Here is a 16,828-nt window from a genome sequence, read left to right as displayed (position 1 = left end):
TTTAAAATACTGACTTTTTTAAATGATATAAACTTTACATGTGTATTTAGAAAATCAGATACATCAATTCTTAACATTGTGTCTTCTATCTTTTAATGACTTTAAAAATATAGCACCTTTTTCTCCCTACTTCATTTACAGTTTTATTGTTTTGCCTGTATTTCTAATATTTATGTCATCAAATTTAGGTTATACCCTATTTTTAACCTACCATTAAATTTATTTATTTGTTTCACCAAGTCACACCACATTCAGTTTTGCTTTGTTTTGAATCTAAAGAGTTTATTGAAATAGAATTGAACGTACACATAAATGAACTCAGAAATCTCAAAAAAAATCAAGAAATATAAAGATGTGGGAGCACCTGAAAAATATATTTTTTTTAGCAGAAATGACAATATGGTCAGCCTTCCCTTTTATTAATTATCACAAAAGTCTACTTGGTCTTGAAGCCAGTTAGTTACAAAATGACCATTTTTTTTTCCTGATTGAACACTTAGAAGGAATATTTATATTTCGGTGAGTATAAATACATATCTACAGATTTTTTGAAACTGAAAATTAGAATTAATTTACTTGATTCATTTGACACGTTTGAACAAGTCATTATAGTAGGCAGGAATTTTTTGGTGGGATGTTAAATTATTGTAGGATATCAGTTTTGCGCTAGTCTTGACACAGTGGCAAAACTGTAGCAGTTTAGGAAATGTTAGATATATTTAACATTCAGTATTCTTTTCTGCATATGAACATTTATAAGCTTTTTAAAGTATAATAGGTCACAGGCAGCTTTGGTAGCCTAGATCTGAAACTATTTTTTTTCTTTAAGAGACACCGGTCTTACAACGTTTCCCAGGCTAGACTTGAACTCCTGGGCTCAAGTGCTTTTCCCACCTCAGCCTGTTGTGTAACTAGCATTACAGGTGTGCCACTATGCTCAGCTCTGGAATTTTTAACTCCGAATAAATATCCATAGTATAATTTTCACATAGCCCTATTTAGTGTTTCTATATAGAGAAAAAGATAAAGAATTGTGCCACATAACCTTTTTATATTTTTATAAGTTTGTTTCTGATTTATAAATTATAGTTTGTTTTTAGTTATTCCATGGGTGTATGTTACACCCATTGACCATATTGAGACACTTGTTCTAAATTTTTTATAAAACCTTGAATTTTTATGTGTTAGCACTACCAATATGTATTACTTCTTAAGTATCTCTAACCTGAAAATTTGAAATACACAGTGCTCCAAAATCTGTAACTTTTTGAGTGCCGACATGATGCTCAAAGGAAATGCTCATTGGAGCATTTTGGATCTGGGATTTTTGGGTTAGAGATGTTCAACCAGTAAGATAATGCAAATATTTTAAAATCTAAAAATTCTGAAATCTGAAGCATTTCTGGTCCCAAGCATTTTGGTTAAGGGATTCTCAACCTTTGTAAGCAAAAATACATTCACATTATGAAAGACACAAATTTATTTTACTTGATTTGTAATTAAAACTAGATACTATATAGCAAGGAACAGTTAGTATTATACTTCATTATGATTGTGATTACAGTTCCTTTTTATAGGTCCAGCCTTCTAAAATTCCATATTAAAGGAAATTATCACAATTCTATAAGGAAAAATCGTGTTGTTGGTAAAGCAATATACAGTTCCAAATACTATAACCTTTAGTTATATATACTTTTGTAAGGAAGAGAAGAAAACTTTATTTAGTTCTACTACTGACTCTAGCATGATAATAACAATTGTTATTCTGTTTTAAGTAGATTCAAATTATTTTTACTTCTCTAGTCCTAGTCTTGTTGAGTCACTGTATGTAATGAATAACTTCTCTATGCACCTGGAATAGTACTGGCTATGTATTATCCCTGACAAGGTTGAGGAAATAGTCACTTTCTGTATGGCCTAACAATGGCCTAGAAAGACTGGCCTAGACCATCTCTTGAGCTTCTTCTAGCTCTATTTTTATTTAATTCGATATTTTATTCACAAAATTAGTTTGATAGTATACTTTGTAAAAGTAGGGGAAGGATCCTTTTCTTTCTTATATGTGCTGCTAATTGATTTTTGAGAAAATATCTTGGTATTTACTACTACCTCCTCATTTTATCTTGCTTTGTGCTATGTAAGAAACAGTATCACAGTTGTGCTCAACCCATTTAAATCACTAAGAACTTTTATACTTAGTCTTAATATGAATTTTTGTCATCATACTATTAATAATTAGAGGAACACATTTACAAGAGAACTGTCTTTTGATAAAGTGTTTAAGGTAGAGACAATTTTTCCCTTTTAGAGTGATAAATAACTGTCTTTTGATAAAGTGTTTAAGGTAGAGACAATTTTTCCCTTTTAGAGTGATAAATAGATACTAGGTGGGTAGTCATAATACTTTTGTTTCAGACATTTATTTAGTCATTTGTTTAGTCTTATTAAATACGTATCCTCTGTCAAGAACCAGTGCTAGGGTTTGAATTTAAAAATAGAAGGGCTAAATAGCTGCATGATCTTGGATGAGAGTGTATATGTGTGTGTGTGTGTGTGTGTACATATATATATATGTGTGTGTGTGTGTGTGTTCCTTCCTAAATCTAAAATGCTGTAATTATTAGGTAATTAACAAGGTATATTTATGTCCTCGATCCCTTTGGGTGTGACTGCTATATATATTTTTATGTTACCATTGACATCTTCAATTTTTCAATGTGGTGTGTAATGCCGTATGTTGTGGTTAAAGAGTACAGGCTGTCTGGAGTGGCACAAGCCTGGGATTCAGTTTACATCTCTGTGCCTCAGTATTCTCAGCTCTAGCATGGTGATAATAATTTTCTTCTTCCTAAGGTTTTGATAGGATTAAATGAGTTACTACACATGTAACACATGTAGAACAGTGACATAAAAGCATTTAGTAAAAGCTGCTATTAGTATACATGTGTGAAATGGGAATATAATTTTTAAAAGTAAATATATCAGGCATTAGTGTAAAGGTAGATACCTTTGTATATTGGTAACAAATGCCAACAATAACTTTAGGTACCCTCTTTTTGTTGAGTAGTGTCATCACTTCCTCACTGGGAAGAAATCTTCTAACACCCGTATTTATTAGGATTTCCTGTAGTTAGTGAGGATAGATAGTCACATGGCATTAAACATATAAAATACATTTAGTGATTTATAGTCAGATGTTTTAAAACTGTTTTTTCCAGAGCCCTTTCTTGCAGTTCTGTCTCCTTAGGTTTTCAGCAAGATTTTTGTTTATTCTACCACAAGATTTAATAATAGCAGAGTATATATAAAAACCAACTTAATCTATTTTTCATGGGTAGAAATTTATAACTTTATTTTAATTTAGTGTTTGACAGTAAACTGAAGTAATGAGAGAAATCTTTGTAATAGAATTTGTTGCTAAATACATGCCTATGAAGAATTTTTAGTGAGTAGAGAATATTTAAGAAAATGTTTATTTTCTCCGTAAACATTAGCTGTTCAAATATTTATTAAATCATCAGTCAACTTCCAGAAGTTGTTTTATATACAACTTGATCCAGGGTTTTGAAGCCTTTGTTATTAGTTGTGATGGGTTGTAGTAGTAGTGACCCAATTTTTAAAATGTGGTATCTATTGATTGTTTAGAGGCAGCTTTAAGATTTAAGCCGATGTTTATTAATTTCATGAAAAAATTTAATGTCATTGATATTTATGAGTTTCAGATGACAAATACTTTATTAATAAGACTATGTAAATTATTTTTGGAATAAATTGTTTAACATCACTAAAGTTGTTTTTAAATTATTTTAAGGTGTAACTAAGATAAAATTTGTGACTTTTAAAATTATTTTCTCTTTTTGATGTGTTTTTAGCTATGCAAAAGCAGCCTTTTGTTTAGAGGAACTAATGATGACTAATCCACACAACCACTTATACTGTCAGCAGTATGCTGAAGTAAGTGTTTTCAAACAATGGCATATAATTTTATTTTGGTTACTATTCGGTATTATTATGGAACTAGGAATATTTCTTTCATGTTAAACAAGTACATAAATATTTAAAACATCTGATGAGCATTGAGTTGTGGGAATAAAAGTTTAACATTGCAATGGAAATAACTGACTTCAATTAAGTCATACTTAAAACAGTGATATTCCTTGTATTTTCATATTTGTGTACTGTTTTCTTTCCTAATTATAGTATATCTCATTTGTCACCACCTAATGGCTTCGGAGGCATTTACAGTGATTGTGGTTGTAAAATTCGTATTCTAGGGAATTTGTATTAAAGCCAATTGGGACTTAGGAAGTATTTATTTAATTCAGGTACTGCAAAGAATAGCAGTACAATTGAATGCTGTAAGACTAAAAGGACTTCATCATTAAAGAATGTCTCTGCAGGTTATAAAAGGACAATTCAGTATCTAAGTCCACATTTATAATACCAGTAATAGAAAATATTATGTGAAATGAAGCATTTGCAAGGCAGTTGAAATAGAAACTATTCTGGCTTCTTATTGTGGCAGCATTTTTGTTTTAGAAACTACTCAGTCATCTCAATGTTCATAGAATGGAATAGCTTTTTGGGGAAGGTTGTGTTTTAAGTTTTAGATTAGCCTTAAAAACCTTTAGGTGAATTCTTTTAACATCTTGTATTTGTTTACAGAGAATATCTGTTTCAATTACTTAATGCCTATGGTATGATGAAACCATGCTATATTTCAAAGTAGTAAAATAAACAGTTTTCAGCACTCTGCAATTTTTAACAGGTTAAATATACCCAAGGTGGACTTGAAAACCTCGAACTTTCAAGAAAGTATTTTGCACAGGCATTGAAACTGAACAACAGAAATATGAGAGCTTTGTTTGGGCTTTATATGGTGAGTTGAGGTGCATGTTTAATGTTATTTTTAAAAATCTGTCACTTAAAATTCACTTAACTATCTCCTCCAATCACTCTTCTTCTGTTTTTTGTATTTTACTGATAAGCATATGCTGTTTTTCTATAATTAATTCTGAGCAATAGCTTATGAGCCACTTTTTGAATGTTCCTACAGCCTGGCTGTTTAACATTTTTTGGTAAAATATCCTTTATTATATTAGAATTGAAATCTGCCCTTATAAAATTAAATAGTAACAGGAAAAAAACATAATATGAACATAACATGATACATAAAAACATAATATGATATTTTTGGGTTTATGTCCAACATTATTGTATTTCTTCCCTAAATTATAGTTGTATGAAGTATTTTTAAACTATACCAGTAAAAGACATTAGAAATAAAATCTCTAATATATCAAGTTAAAACATTTTTTATGGTGTAGAAAAATAGTTTGAAAATTGTAGGAAATATATAATTACCTACTGTTTAGGTATGCCAAATGCAGAGCTTAGAAAAGTCAATAAATAAGCGCTATGGGAAATAGTTGAAGAATTTGCTGACCTTTAAAACATATATATAAAGTGAGCACCTCTCTACAATGAGAAAGGCTGGGAAAAATAAATTTTAATATGTCAGTTCTTTGAATTTTTTATTTATCCTGTTCTTGTGACGGACTTCTTGATGAGTGTCTTCTCGTTGTAGCTCAGTTAAAAAGAATTGATTGAAGAAATGGAGATAGGAAGAGACAAAAATGAAATAATTTTTAGAAAGGAATGGCAAAATAGGGTTAGAAAATGGTTCAAAGAAATTTCAAGAAAATTTTCCTGGATTCTAGCAAAGTTAGTTGGAGTGGCTTGAATATATACTGTACTACCAGTATCTTTTTATTAAATAAATACTAGTTTTTATAAAACTGTATAATATATAGCAAATTATTAATAGCTTATAGCACTTTATGTGCCAGGCATTGTTCTGAGCTCCATTTTTTATTTTAAATCAACAAATCCTCACAGCTCACACCAACTATTGAGTAGGTGCTTTATACTATCCTCAGATGGTGAAACTGAGACACAAATTTAATTAATTTGCCCAAAGATGGGCACAGAGCTCCTAAATGATTGAGTGGGGTTTCCAGCCCAGAAAGTTAACTCCACAGTTTTTCTCTTAACCTCTACATCTACTAAAATTCATAATAAGAAGCGAACATTAAAGACATAGAGGTATAAAAATCAGAGTTTGGGATATAGATTCTTCACTGGCAGAGAGGGAGACATCTGAAAGCCTATAGCACAGGCTAGGTATAAAAGAAAGGCTTAACCTTTTTTCGAATCACATGGTCAGATTCTTTTAAGAGTAAAATATATTAAGGAGTACAATTAAAGTTATATCTTTTCTCTTCGCAGTGATATGTATATTTTAAAATTAGGATATGGTTTTGGGGTTTTATGGATTCTTTCGCAGATCCCAGATTAAGACTCCTCATTTAAATACATTTTTAAAAAAGAGAGGGTGGATCAAATTGCAGAGACTAATTAGTTCTCTTTCAAAACACAGTTTGAAAACTCATGGTATAGTGAAAAGAGAAATGGATTAGAGATAGGATCTTCTTTATTTCAAAGATCCACTATTTTGCCTGGGTCAAGTTAAATCTCACCTATTGGACTTAAATTTCTTTTACCTATTAATGTAGGATATCAGGCTACATTATTTTTGAGTTTGCTTTTTCTATAAATATTTGATAATTCTATGATTCTGACATTGACAAGCTTATGTAATTCAATAAAAAGAAATAACACCAGTAATATCCTACACTGGTAAAGTGCTTTTCGTTTTTAAAGTGTTCTTTCGTAGCTTCTTTATTTAAATTGTATGGAATTTTATCTTTAAGAGCTGTTGTAGATACATAATTAAATAATTTTAGGCATTATTTAAAATATCCTTTCTCTTTCTGTTATTTTGGATTATACTGTATTTTAAAATATATTTTCACTTTTAAGCACTAATATTCAACTTTATGTTTGTATTAAAAATTATTTTGGTACAGTTTTTAAACACTCTTTATTATCATCCCATTGCAACCATGTCCCTTATGTTTTTTATTATCTTGACTAGCAAAAAAGGAATTTTGCTTTTGATGTTTTTGTTTGCTTGTTTTTAGTCGGCAAGTCATATTGCTTCTAATCCAAAAGCAAGTGCAAAAACGAAAAAGGACAACATGAAATATGCTAGTTGGGCAGCTAGTCAAATAAACAGAGCTTATCAGGTTAGTATTTATTGATCATTTTGCTATGTAGATCAGTTAATGTATTTCTTAGTTACTTTTATTTCTACAGACTACAAAGTCAGATGTCTAGCATTTGACTTATATATACCTTTGGGGCTTTATCAAATGGGTTTTAATTGTGTAGAATTAATTTGTAGTTTTAGGACTACCCTTTTTTCCCCTCGAGGAATCTGTTAGTATTATTATTTAATAATTAGCATTACCATCTGGAAACTTCAGTGGTTATGCATTTGGCAAATGCAAAGTAATTCTAAAAACTCAGAAAGGATTAAAAAAAAATCATGTTGCATTTCAGAAGCAGGTTGGGTATGTGAGTGTATTATTAATCATAGGTATCTCAAGAAATAGAAAAGAAGGAAGAAAAGCCTAAAAGTAAGTTAGGCCTTTTTAAAAATGTGAAACTGCATAACAGAGCTTATGCAGTCTACTTACTCCAGATCTTTTACTGAAACTTCCCCATTTGTATTTTAGTTTTCTAAAGCTCATTCTTAGCAAATTTTTTTAGGAAATTATTTTTCATGAGAAATTTGCTCATGGGAAAACACATCTTACATCTTGCATGTTTATGACTATTTGCCTATAGCCTTTGTTTTTAAAAGACAGTTTGGCTTTTTATATACCCTTTGGTACTTTACCTAAATATCTTAAGCATATTGTTCAGATTTTTTTTTTAATAGAGATGAGTTCTTGCTATATTACCCAGGCTGGCCTTGAACTCCTAGCTTCACGTTCTCTTACCTCAGCCTCCTAAGTAGCTGGGACTACATGGTAGTGCAGCCACTACCATGCCCAACTGTTTCATTCTGTTTTAGAATGAAATGTTGCTCCCAAGAAGTATGATGCCATCTTGACTTGCTTTTTATCATAAGTTATTTAGACTGTTTGTCTGGTTATTCAAAGGAGTTTTTTCTTTATCATTAAATTCCAATAGTTTTACTATGATTTGTTTTATTGATTATTCTCGGGTCAGTTTTCCCAAATACACAGTACTCCTATTTAGTACCCCAATTTAGCCCTTTTATTTGAGAAAAGTTGCTTTTAGAATTACAAGCATTTTTTTCTCTGCTTAATTTTCTTTTTCAGGATTTCAGTAATAAGTATATTACATTTCCTTTTTCTATGTCCTTTATTATTCATTTCTTTCAAATTATTTTGTCATTTTCTGTATTTACTGTTTTCTCTATATTTTTTATGAAGTCGATTTATATTTTTCCTGTTCTCCATGTTTAAATGAGGTAGTTTTCCTGGACTATTAGGAGGAGATGTTTATGGCATGGTGGGGAGTTGAAGTTAGGTTAGGATAACTTTCCCAGCTTGGCTATTGTATGGCTGCCTCCTTTTTGCTAAAGAGAACTCAAATATGACCTTGGATAGCCAGTTTTTCTTAGAACTGAGAACTGAGTGTGACTCAGAAAGATTTTTTGGTTTCAGCTCTCTTTTCAATTCTAGAGCTCTGAAGATCTTGAATTCTGAGGTGTTGCTCTCAGCTTTAAATGTTACCTATTGTCGTTACAGTTTGTGTTTCTTCCTTTTTGTTTTGTTTTGTTCTGGGATTGCTGTCTCTGGGCATCACCTCTTTCCTTACTCCTCCTTACCCGAACCATCCCTCCTTCTTACCCTGGTGTTTCTGCCCTATTCAGTTTGGTTTCAGTTTTTAATTGTTTTTCTTCAGGGTGTTAGGTTTTGTCCTTTTGGAAGAGGGCGTTTGCCAGATATTTTAGAAATTTTAAGGTATTAGTTAGACTTGTCTCATATTTGTAAGCAGTTTTTTACACTTATCTTTGTTTTGGAGCTTATAAAGACTTTTCTAGGCCATTGGCAGATGCATCAACTCAGGTTCTCTTGTTTAGTAGATTAGGAATTCATAAGTTGTTTGGTTTTGGTTTCTTGTGGAGTAGTAGGTTGTCCTCTACTATTTTCTATTTCTCCTTCCACTCAATTGTTAATCTTTTATAGGTTGCGCTGCTCTTGATGACATAGTCACATTCTAGGGTTTAGAAAATTGACTGTTAACTAGTTTTTTGAAAATGTCATCTGTGGGCTTGGGTTCTGTTATGTTGGTTTTTTTTTTTTAATTGCTGTTCGTTTTTGCCCTTCTGGTTGGAGAAGATTGAGGAGATTTTTAAAATGTAGTGCCTGTGTAATCACATCATTGAGAGTCACCTTTGTGTACTTTTATTATCTGTTATAGAGCATGTTTTGTTGGCGTATTGTAAGTCAGAGTATTTATAAATATTAGTGAAGCTGTGTGTCTTCAAATGTAGTTTGGGATAACTTAGATCTGTAATGGAGTTCCACACAGAGTAGGCTTGGGGGCGTGTGTGTGTTTGTGATTTGAAGGTAAGATTTGTGTAATGTAAAACTAACACTATGCATACTACATCATTGTTTTTAAGATATTCATAAAAACAGTTACATTCTCAGAGTGCTTTCAGACATAACTATATTTTTAAATCAATTTATATTAAATTATAACATAGAAATAAGAATTACAACAGAAAAAAGAAGTCAAGTCATAAATGTATATTTCAGTGACTAATAAAAGGTAAATGTATCCAGGCTAATAAATATAAAACATTGTAGCATCCTAAAGTCCTCTTTAGAAGTCCTCTCAATTTCTCCTCCTATATTCCTTAAGAGTATTCATTTATAAATGTATAGTTTATGGAATCAGCCAGTATGTATTCATTTTTGTCTTGCATATTTCTTTCATTATTCAGTTTATGAGATTTATCTTTGTTTATGTCTGTAGTTCATTCATTTTCTTCTACTGTAGTTTATTGTATGAATGTTATAATTTCGTCAGTTATTGATGTACATTTGGAATATTTTCTATTTGGACTATTGTGAATAAACTACACTGAATATTGCTGTATAGGTCTTTTGGTGGACATGTATGTGCAGTTCTTATTGTATGTGCAGTTCAGTATACCTTCGAGTGAAAATACTGGATTATAGAATATGTATATATTTAACTTTAGTAGGTAAAGGCAGTTTTCCAAATTAGTTTACTCCCACCAGCAGTATTTAAGAGTTCTAATAGTCCCACATCTTCGCCAACACTTGATTCTGTCAGTCTTTGTAATTATAGCCATTCTGGTACATGTGTAGAGGTATTTCATGGTTTTATTTTGAATGTCCTTGATGATCATTTATTTGCCATTTGGATATCCACTTTCATGAAATCTTTTTCTCATTGGTTTGCATGACGTATTTCTTTAATTTTTTTGCTTATGGGCCCTTTTTTAGTTATATGTTTAAGCAAATAAGTATAATTCCTTACTTTTTCACTGTCATATGATCTTGATGAATAAAGTTCTGAAATGAAATGTGTTCAAATTCCTCAGTCATTTCTGTTATGATTTTTGTTTGTTTGTGTTCTGTTTAAGAAGTCTTCTGCTATTCATGGTCATAAAGATAATTCTGTGTGTTTTCAGAATTTCTGTTCTTTTACTTTTCATATTTAATCCACAGTCCATTTGGAATTGATTTTTTTTGGAGACAGAATCTGGTTCTGCTGCCCAGGCTGGAGTCCAGTGGCATGATCATGGCTCACTGCAGCCTTAACCACCTGGGTTGAGTGAGCCTCCTGCCTCAGCCTCCCAAGTAGCTGGGACTATAGGTACATGTCACCATGCCTGGCTAATTTTTAAATTTTTGTAGAGATGAGGTCCAGCTGTATTGCACAGGCTAATCTCAAACTCCTGGCCTCAAGTACTTCTCCTCTCTCAGCCTCCCAGTGGAGTGCTGGGATTGTATGTGTGAGCCACCACATACGGCCTTAAATTGATTTTTATGTATGATGTGAAATAGGGGGTCAATTGCTACTCCTATGGATATCCAGTGTTTCTGTTCATCTTTGTATTCTATCATGAGTCCTGTCCATGGAAACTACTTCACTGTAGTAAAAGAAGATTACAGATGCTAGATATATGTTATTTGGGTTCAAATTTTGACTCTGATATTTATTAGCTATGCAAACTTGGATAAATTACATAACATCTTTTGGCATAGCTTTTCTTCTGCAAGATGGACATAATAAAATACTCTGAGAATTGAAGAAATTAAAACATAATTTATACCAAATCACAGTAATATGCATTACATTGTGTTTGTTAATCATAGTCTTTAAGTTCACTTTATTATAGCTGTTCTGATCATTGCAATAATAATAACTAATTATAAAAGCAAACATAAACAATTTATTATAACCTACGCACTCTTCTTGTTTTATAAACAAGGAGATTAAAGCATGGAAAGATTACTTTCCCAAGGTGACACAGCTGGTTCATGACAGCTCTTTTCAAACCCAGGCAGTCTGACTACAGGGTTGGTACTCTTAAGGGTTAAAGTATATTGCCTCTATAAAGATAGTTGTAAATGTATCTGAAGTTGTCATGCCTCCTCAATTATTTTATTATATAAACAATTGATACCCTATCCCCTCATGTTTCTCTTTTCATTTCAGACATAAAACTCTCAATAGTAACTGAATTCAAGAGTTTTGCTTTGTTGTTTTTCCTTCTCCCTGTCTCTTCAGTGTTACAAGACTCCCTTGATTAGATCCCTGGGTAGACATGCTTTTCCCTGCCTTATGAGATACTTTACCACTAGGAAATGAATCTGTTATTTCAGTATTTTCAGCCATTGTTCATAGAACCAAATCTTGTTCCTTGGTAACATTTGCCCTCCCTGCCATTCTGTCTCTCTTTCTAATTGTATGTTATTAGATCGAATTTTCTTTTCATAAAGTCTTATTTTCATTGTTTATAAAGTCTCAGTGTTCTTTGGAAAGAACTCTGAAAGCATCATTTTTGCTGTTCCTTGAGTTTTGCACTGTAAACTCCATTGTACCTAGAGATGTTTTCTACATCTTTATTGAAAGTGTGATCTGCCTTTCCTTCACTCCATAGGGAAGGATAATACAAATAATTTTTCTCATTTATTTTAGATACCAACCTCGGAAGATAACATACCTCTCAATTGGTCATGTCAGGTTTCTCTGTAGCAACTTCCAGTGCTCAACTGGGAATCACCTCTTGATAAAATAAAAAAATTTATTTTAACCTCTTGACACAAATAACAAGTTTTAAGTAAAATTTCTTGGTGCTTTTGAAGATTTCATATTCAATACTTTCTTTACAAAGATTCTGTGGTTTTTTTCCCCTGTGAATCAGATTTCATAAGTATTTTTATCCATTACTTTTTGCTAACTTAGTAGTTTTAAATACGAACTTATTATGATTCTGTGGGTAGGCTTGAGATCGGTTGAGTAATTTTGCTAGTCTTGCCTGGGCTCATTCATACTTCTGCAGTGTGCTGGTGGTCAATGGCCTCACTTAAACAATAGCTTGACAGTTGGCTCTCTCTGTCAGCTAGGGGTACTGGACCATGTCTCTCATTCAGCAGTCTAACTTGGGCTTATTCATATTGTGATCTCAGGGTTTGAAGAACAGCAAGCAGGCAAGCTCCAATGTCCATGTGCTTTGTAAGCCTCTGGATATGTCACATTTTGCTAATATCCCATGAGTCAGAGCAAGTCTCATGGTCAACCCAGACTCAAGGGGTACAAGACTTCACCTCTCAGTGGGAAAAGAAACATACGTAGTAATTTGGCAATTTACTATATTATTGTATAACTCCATAAATCACATCCTTTTTGTTTTAGTTCCTTTTTATCCATGTTATTGAGGTGTAATTTACATGTAATAAGTACATGTATTTGAAGTATATGCACTTTTGAGTTTTGACAAATGTGTACACCCCTTGCCAGCCCTCCACTCAAAATAGCATTTTCATCACCCAAGAAAGTTTCCTCCTGTCATTTTGCAATCATCCTCATCCCCCACTGGGAGACAGACAAGCACTGATTTGATTTTTATCAACAAAAATTAGTTTTGCCTATAATAGAACTTTGTGTAAATGAGTTCATAGGTTACATGCTCTTTTGTATCTGACTTCTTTCGCTAAGCATGTTTTTGAGATTCGTTCATCTACAGTCCATTTCGTATATCCTATTACTTTGTCTACCCATGTTATTTTCCGCAAATTGTATAAAGGTAAATTTAAGCCCAAGGTATCTCAGTTATTACAATGGATGAATCACTGACCTCTGAATTTGATAAGCAAGTTTTTATTATTTGGTGGTTTTTGTGTTTGTGTGTTTTTCTGGTGAGTTTTCTTATACATGTTATAGAGAATCTAAATGTATTAAAATAAAAATACAGAATTTGTGGGTAATGTAGAAGAGTGTAACTTTTAGAGAGTGACATTTTTGTTAACTAGGTAAATCTTTGGAATCTCAGGGAGAATTTCTTAATCATATCTAGGCATATAAACCAGTATCGAGTATATAATATTTCACGTGATCTTTCTATATATTTATAAATTAGGGAAAATTAGGTTACAATAACTGCTTTTTTTTTTTTGGTTTCCATTTAATGATGAAACAGAATATGGCTATTTGCTCTTCAGTTAGGTAATTGGTTTAGCATGTTCAGTAGAGGCAGACACATTTGATTAATGCTCTTGAAAAATTTTAATGTGAACCTACTCAAAATAATTTTCCAGATAAAGGCTTCTTTGGTGCACTGGTAAATCTGTCTGTGCTAGTGATTTATATGTTATTTATGATTGCAGTGGTGATTCTGTTACTGTCCTTTTGGGAAATAGAAAATTAAATCATGATTTGAGGGAAAAATGATTCTGACTTAATCAGTTAAATTGCCAAACAATTCTGGAATAGACAGAATAATTGCATGTCAGGTAAAATTTGAAGTGATAGATTTGTATTTCCAACCTTATTTTATTTGTTCTGACACAAGTACATTCATTTGATTTATTCTAAATTGCACTGGTTGTGAATAATGCTGACACCATCTTAGGTGACTCTTTTAAATTAGCTAATTTTAAAAGATCACACTGTGTTATTTTTATATTTAAGTACAAACAAAGAAAATACTGTATTTAAAAATACATGTTATGGTTTTAGCTCTACAGAATTTTTTATTTTTACTTTGCTATTTCAAAGCATTAGAATAAATGTTAATATGTGGTAATGGTACTGTGTGTGGTATCCTATTCTGTACCCCTCTGCCAACCCATAAAATTTTTTCTCAGACTTTTAAGTGTCTGATTAAGACTATTCCTATTTATGTTGCATAAATGGTGGTAAAAGAAAAAGCTTTCTGGTTCCTGGTAAATCCTCGTGAAAGTGAATTTATTAACTGGATAACAGAAGTAATAAACACACCTCACAGCCTTTAGTCCTCAGGGGAAATTATAAAAAGACAAAGCCTTAAATGTGATACTGCTGTTACCATATTTAACATATAAATTCCTTAAATTAGTGATGCCTTTTGAAAGGCAAGGTGATCTTGATTTTATTATAAGCTTTTTTTCCTCTGGCATTTCCCCTGGAAGCATCCTTTATTCACTTTTTCAAATTAGGATTGAACTACAGAAACTAATCTAATGGTTTAGAGTTTAAGAAGTTGGGGAATCATAATGTTAAGCTGTAGCCAGAGGGGTTAGAGACAGGTTACCAATTCCTGAAGCCTGTTGCTTCTATGATGTTACCTGTGCTTGATCACTTAATCTTTCTGAACAGGTTGTGAGAAGTTTGCCAAATTAATTACGAAAGATGAGAAACACATCATAAATCAAGTACAAAGGGCTTAAGACAGCATTGTTATTTGAAGAAATGATCAATCACTTGAAAATGTATTGAGTGGTTTGATGCTAACTTGAAAACACTGCATGTTGCTAGTACCAAGTATTTTAGTCATATTTAACCAGGGGAAAAATGGGTAATGTATATATATAATAAAATTTCTCCCATCTCCACCAAGGAACACTTAATTACCTAGTAAATTTTTCTTTTTAAATCAGACTGATATTTGATGGGAATTGTAAGTCCAGTTAAAAAACTCATTTTGAAATCAGCATGTGGTATTCAGTCTTTCCCTCCAGTGATTATGTGTACAATATTGAATTCAATATGCCATGAATTTGCTTTTAAAAACACAAATATAGGGTATATTTTGTGTATATACTAGATGCATTATCTTTTGTTTTCATAGTAAAAATCCAATCCCAATGAGTTTTACAATGTAAATTACAATGATTAAAGTAGAAATGCATACTTTAAAACATGTTTACATTGTTTTAATGTGTAGCATAGAGTTTTACTTGACTACTCTTTGCACAACCATATCATTTAGTTACTTAATAAATCTGGAAACTTAAATTATTAGCTACTTTAAATAATTTTAGAGTACTTGTAACTTTAAAAAGTTTAATAAAATATTTACATTGTACCTTTGTTTGAAATTGTAAAAATCTTTTTAGAGGTCAGAAAAGTAGAAATGGTTCACATTCCTACACAAATATAAGCTAAATTGCATTTTAAAATTATTCTTATTTCATATTTTTGAGTCTGAATAGGATAGTTTCAAATCTATGATTTTATAGGTTATTATACTACATAAACACTTAATCTGGTCAAGTGTTCAGTGAAATCTCTGTACACTTAAACTGAAGGTAAGACCTTAAAGGAATATGTCCTTAATACCCAAATTTTATTCATACTGAAAAAACAAAGACTGTATTTGATTTCCTACATATGATAGAGTAGTCAATTTTGAGTTTCAGTAGCAATGTGAAGGTAAGATTGTCATTTTGAACTTGCCACTGAAATTGAGCCTAATTGAGCTTTTTTTTTTTTAATTAGTTTGCAGGTCGAAGTAAGAAGGAAACCAAATATTCTCTTAAGGCAGTCGAAGACATGTTGGAAACATTACAGATCACCCAGTCTTAAGGTTTCAAAAACTCTTTGACGTTAGATTTCAAAACCGCACAATTGAACTTATTGGCCTGTAACTTACTTACTAAATACCCAGTGCTATTTATATACTACAGTAATTTTCTGTTAAGAAGACAGTTGTAAAGAATGTGTTTATATAAACCTAAAAATGCCTTTTACTGCTAAGTGGGAAGATGGGGGAAATCCATGGAAGAGAGATTTAAGACTTATTGATTGTACATCAGTCTCTTTATATCACACACATACACACACACACACATATATATATATAAACTAATGTAGAATAACCTTGTTAAATAAACCATGATGATTTATTAAACTTGTGTATGAAGATTCTCACTTCATTTTGTTATATGCATAATAAATATATTGTTTAAGAACTCAGTTTCTAGTTAACTCCTTACTGGTGATAGGAAACACACAGCATATGTAGTTGACAGAATCAGATTATTTTGACTTTGTTTATATTGTTGAGTTGGATTTTGCTGTACATTTGAGTAGGCTATTTGAATTATTTTCTCTGCTATAATGTCCTTCTGATGAATCTTGCTTAAAATATGTTATTCTCCAAAGTTCAGCAATTTCTTTGTAAAATTTTTGTTTTAATGTAGGACATAATTGAGATTTTTTCCTATAAAATGCCTTAAGGTAAATATGTGTTATAAAAACTAAATTTAATTTTTATGCAAGTTATATTTATTGAACCTTTTAATAGTAAATTACATGAAAGAATATTCAAGTATCGTATAGGGATTGTAGTGGCCGAGTTATTTTTAATTTTGAAAAAAGTAAGAAAATTTAAACTATCCTTAGGAAAAAAATTACAATTTTTTTG

At 31.5% G+C, this 16,828-nt stretch overlaps 1 protein-coding gene across 7 annotated transcripts in view; it reads left to right on the top strand.

Annotated features, from left to right (window-relative positions):
- EMC2 (ER membrane protein complex subunit 2) overlaps nt 1–16,828 on the top strand; it is a 128,880-nt gene that overhangs the window by 46,711 nt on the left and 65,341 nt on the right. For 4 of the 7 annotated variants that reach the window (XM_002759299.7, XM_008983349.6, XM_078353335.1 and 1 more), the window contains 4 exons: nt 3,873–3,954; nt 4,769–4,879; nt 7,044–7,148; nt 15,901–16,377. In XM_002759299.7, the coding sequence (XP_002759345.1) occupies nt 3,873–3,954; nt 4,769–4,879; nt 7,044–7,148; nt 15,901–15,987 (385 nt within the window). In that variant the 3' untranslated portion in view covers nt 15,988–16,377. Of the gene's footprint in view, nt 1–3,872; nt 3,955–4,768; nt 4,880–7,043; nt 7,149–15,900; nt 16,378–16,828 lie in introns of those variants that run through there. The other 3 variants (XR_013528157.1, XR_013528159.1, XR_013528158.1) reach the window with 1 other exon arrangement.

The sequence above is a fragment of the Callithrix jacchus genome, chromosome 16 (assembly GCF_049354715.1).
Source record: "Callithrix jacchus isolate 240 chromosome 16, calJac240_pri, whole genome shotgun sequence".
NCBI lineage: Eukaryota > Metazoa > Chordata > Mammalia > Primates > Cebidae > Callithrix > Callithrix jacchus.
The sequence above is the reverse complement of the archived record's forward strand: the minus strand, read 5'-3'. Positions and strand labels throughout refer to the sequence as shown.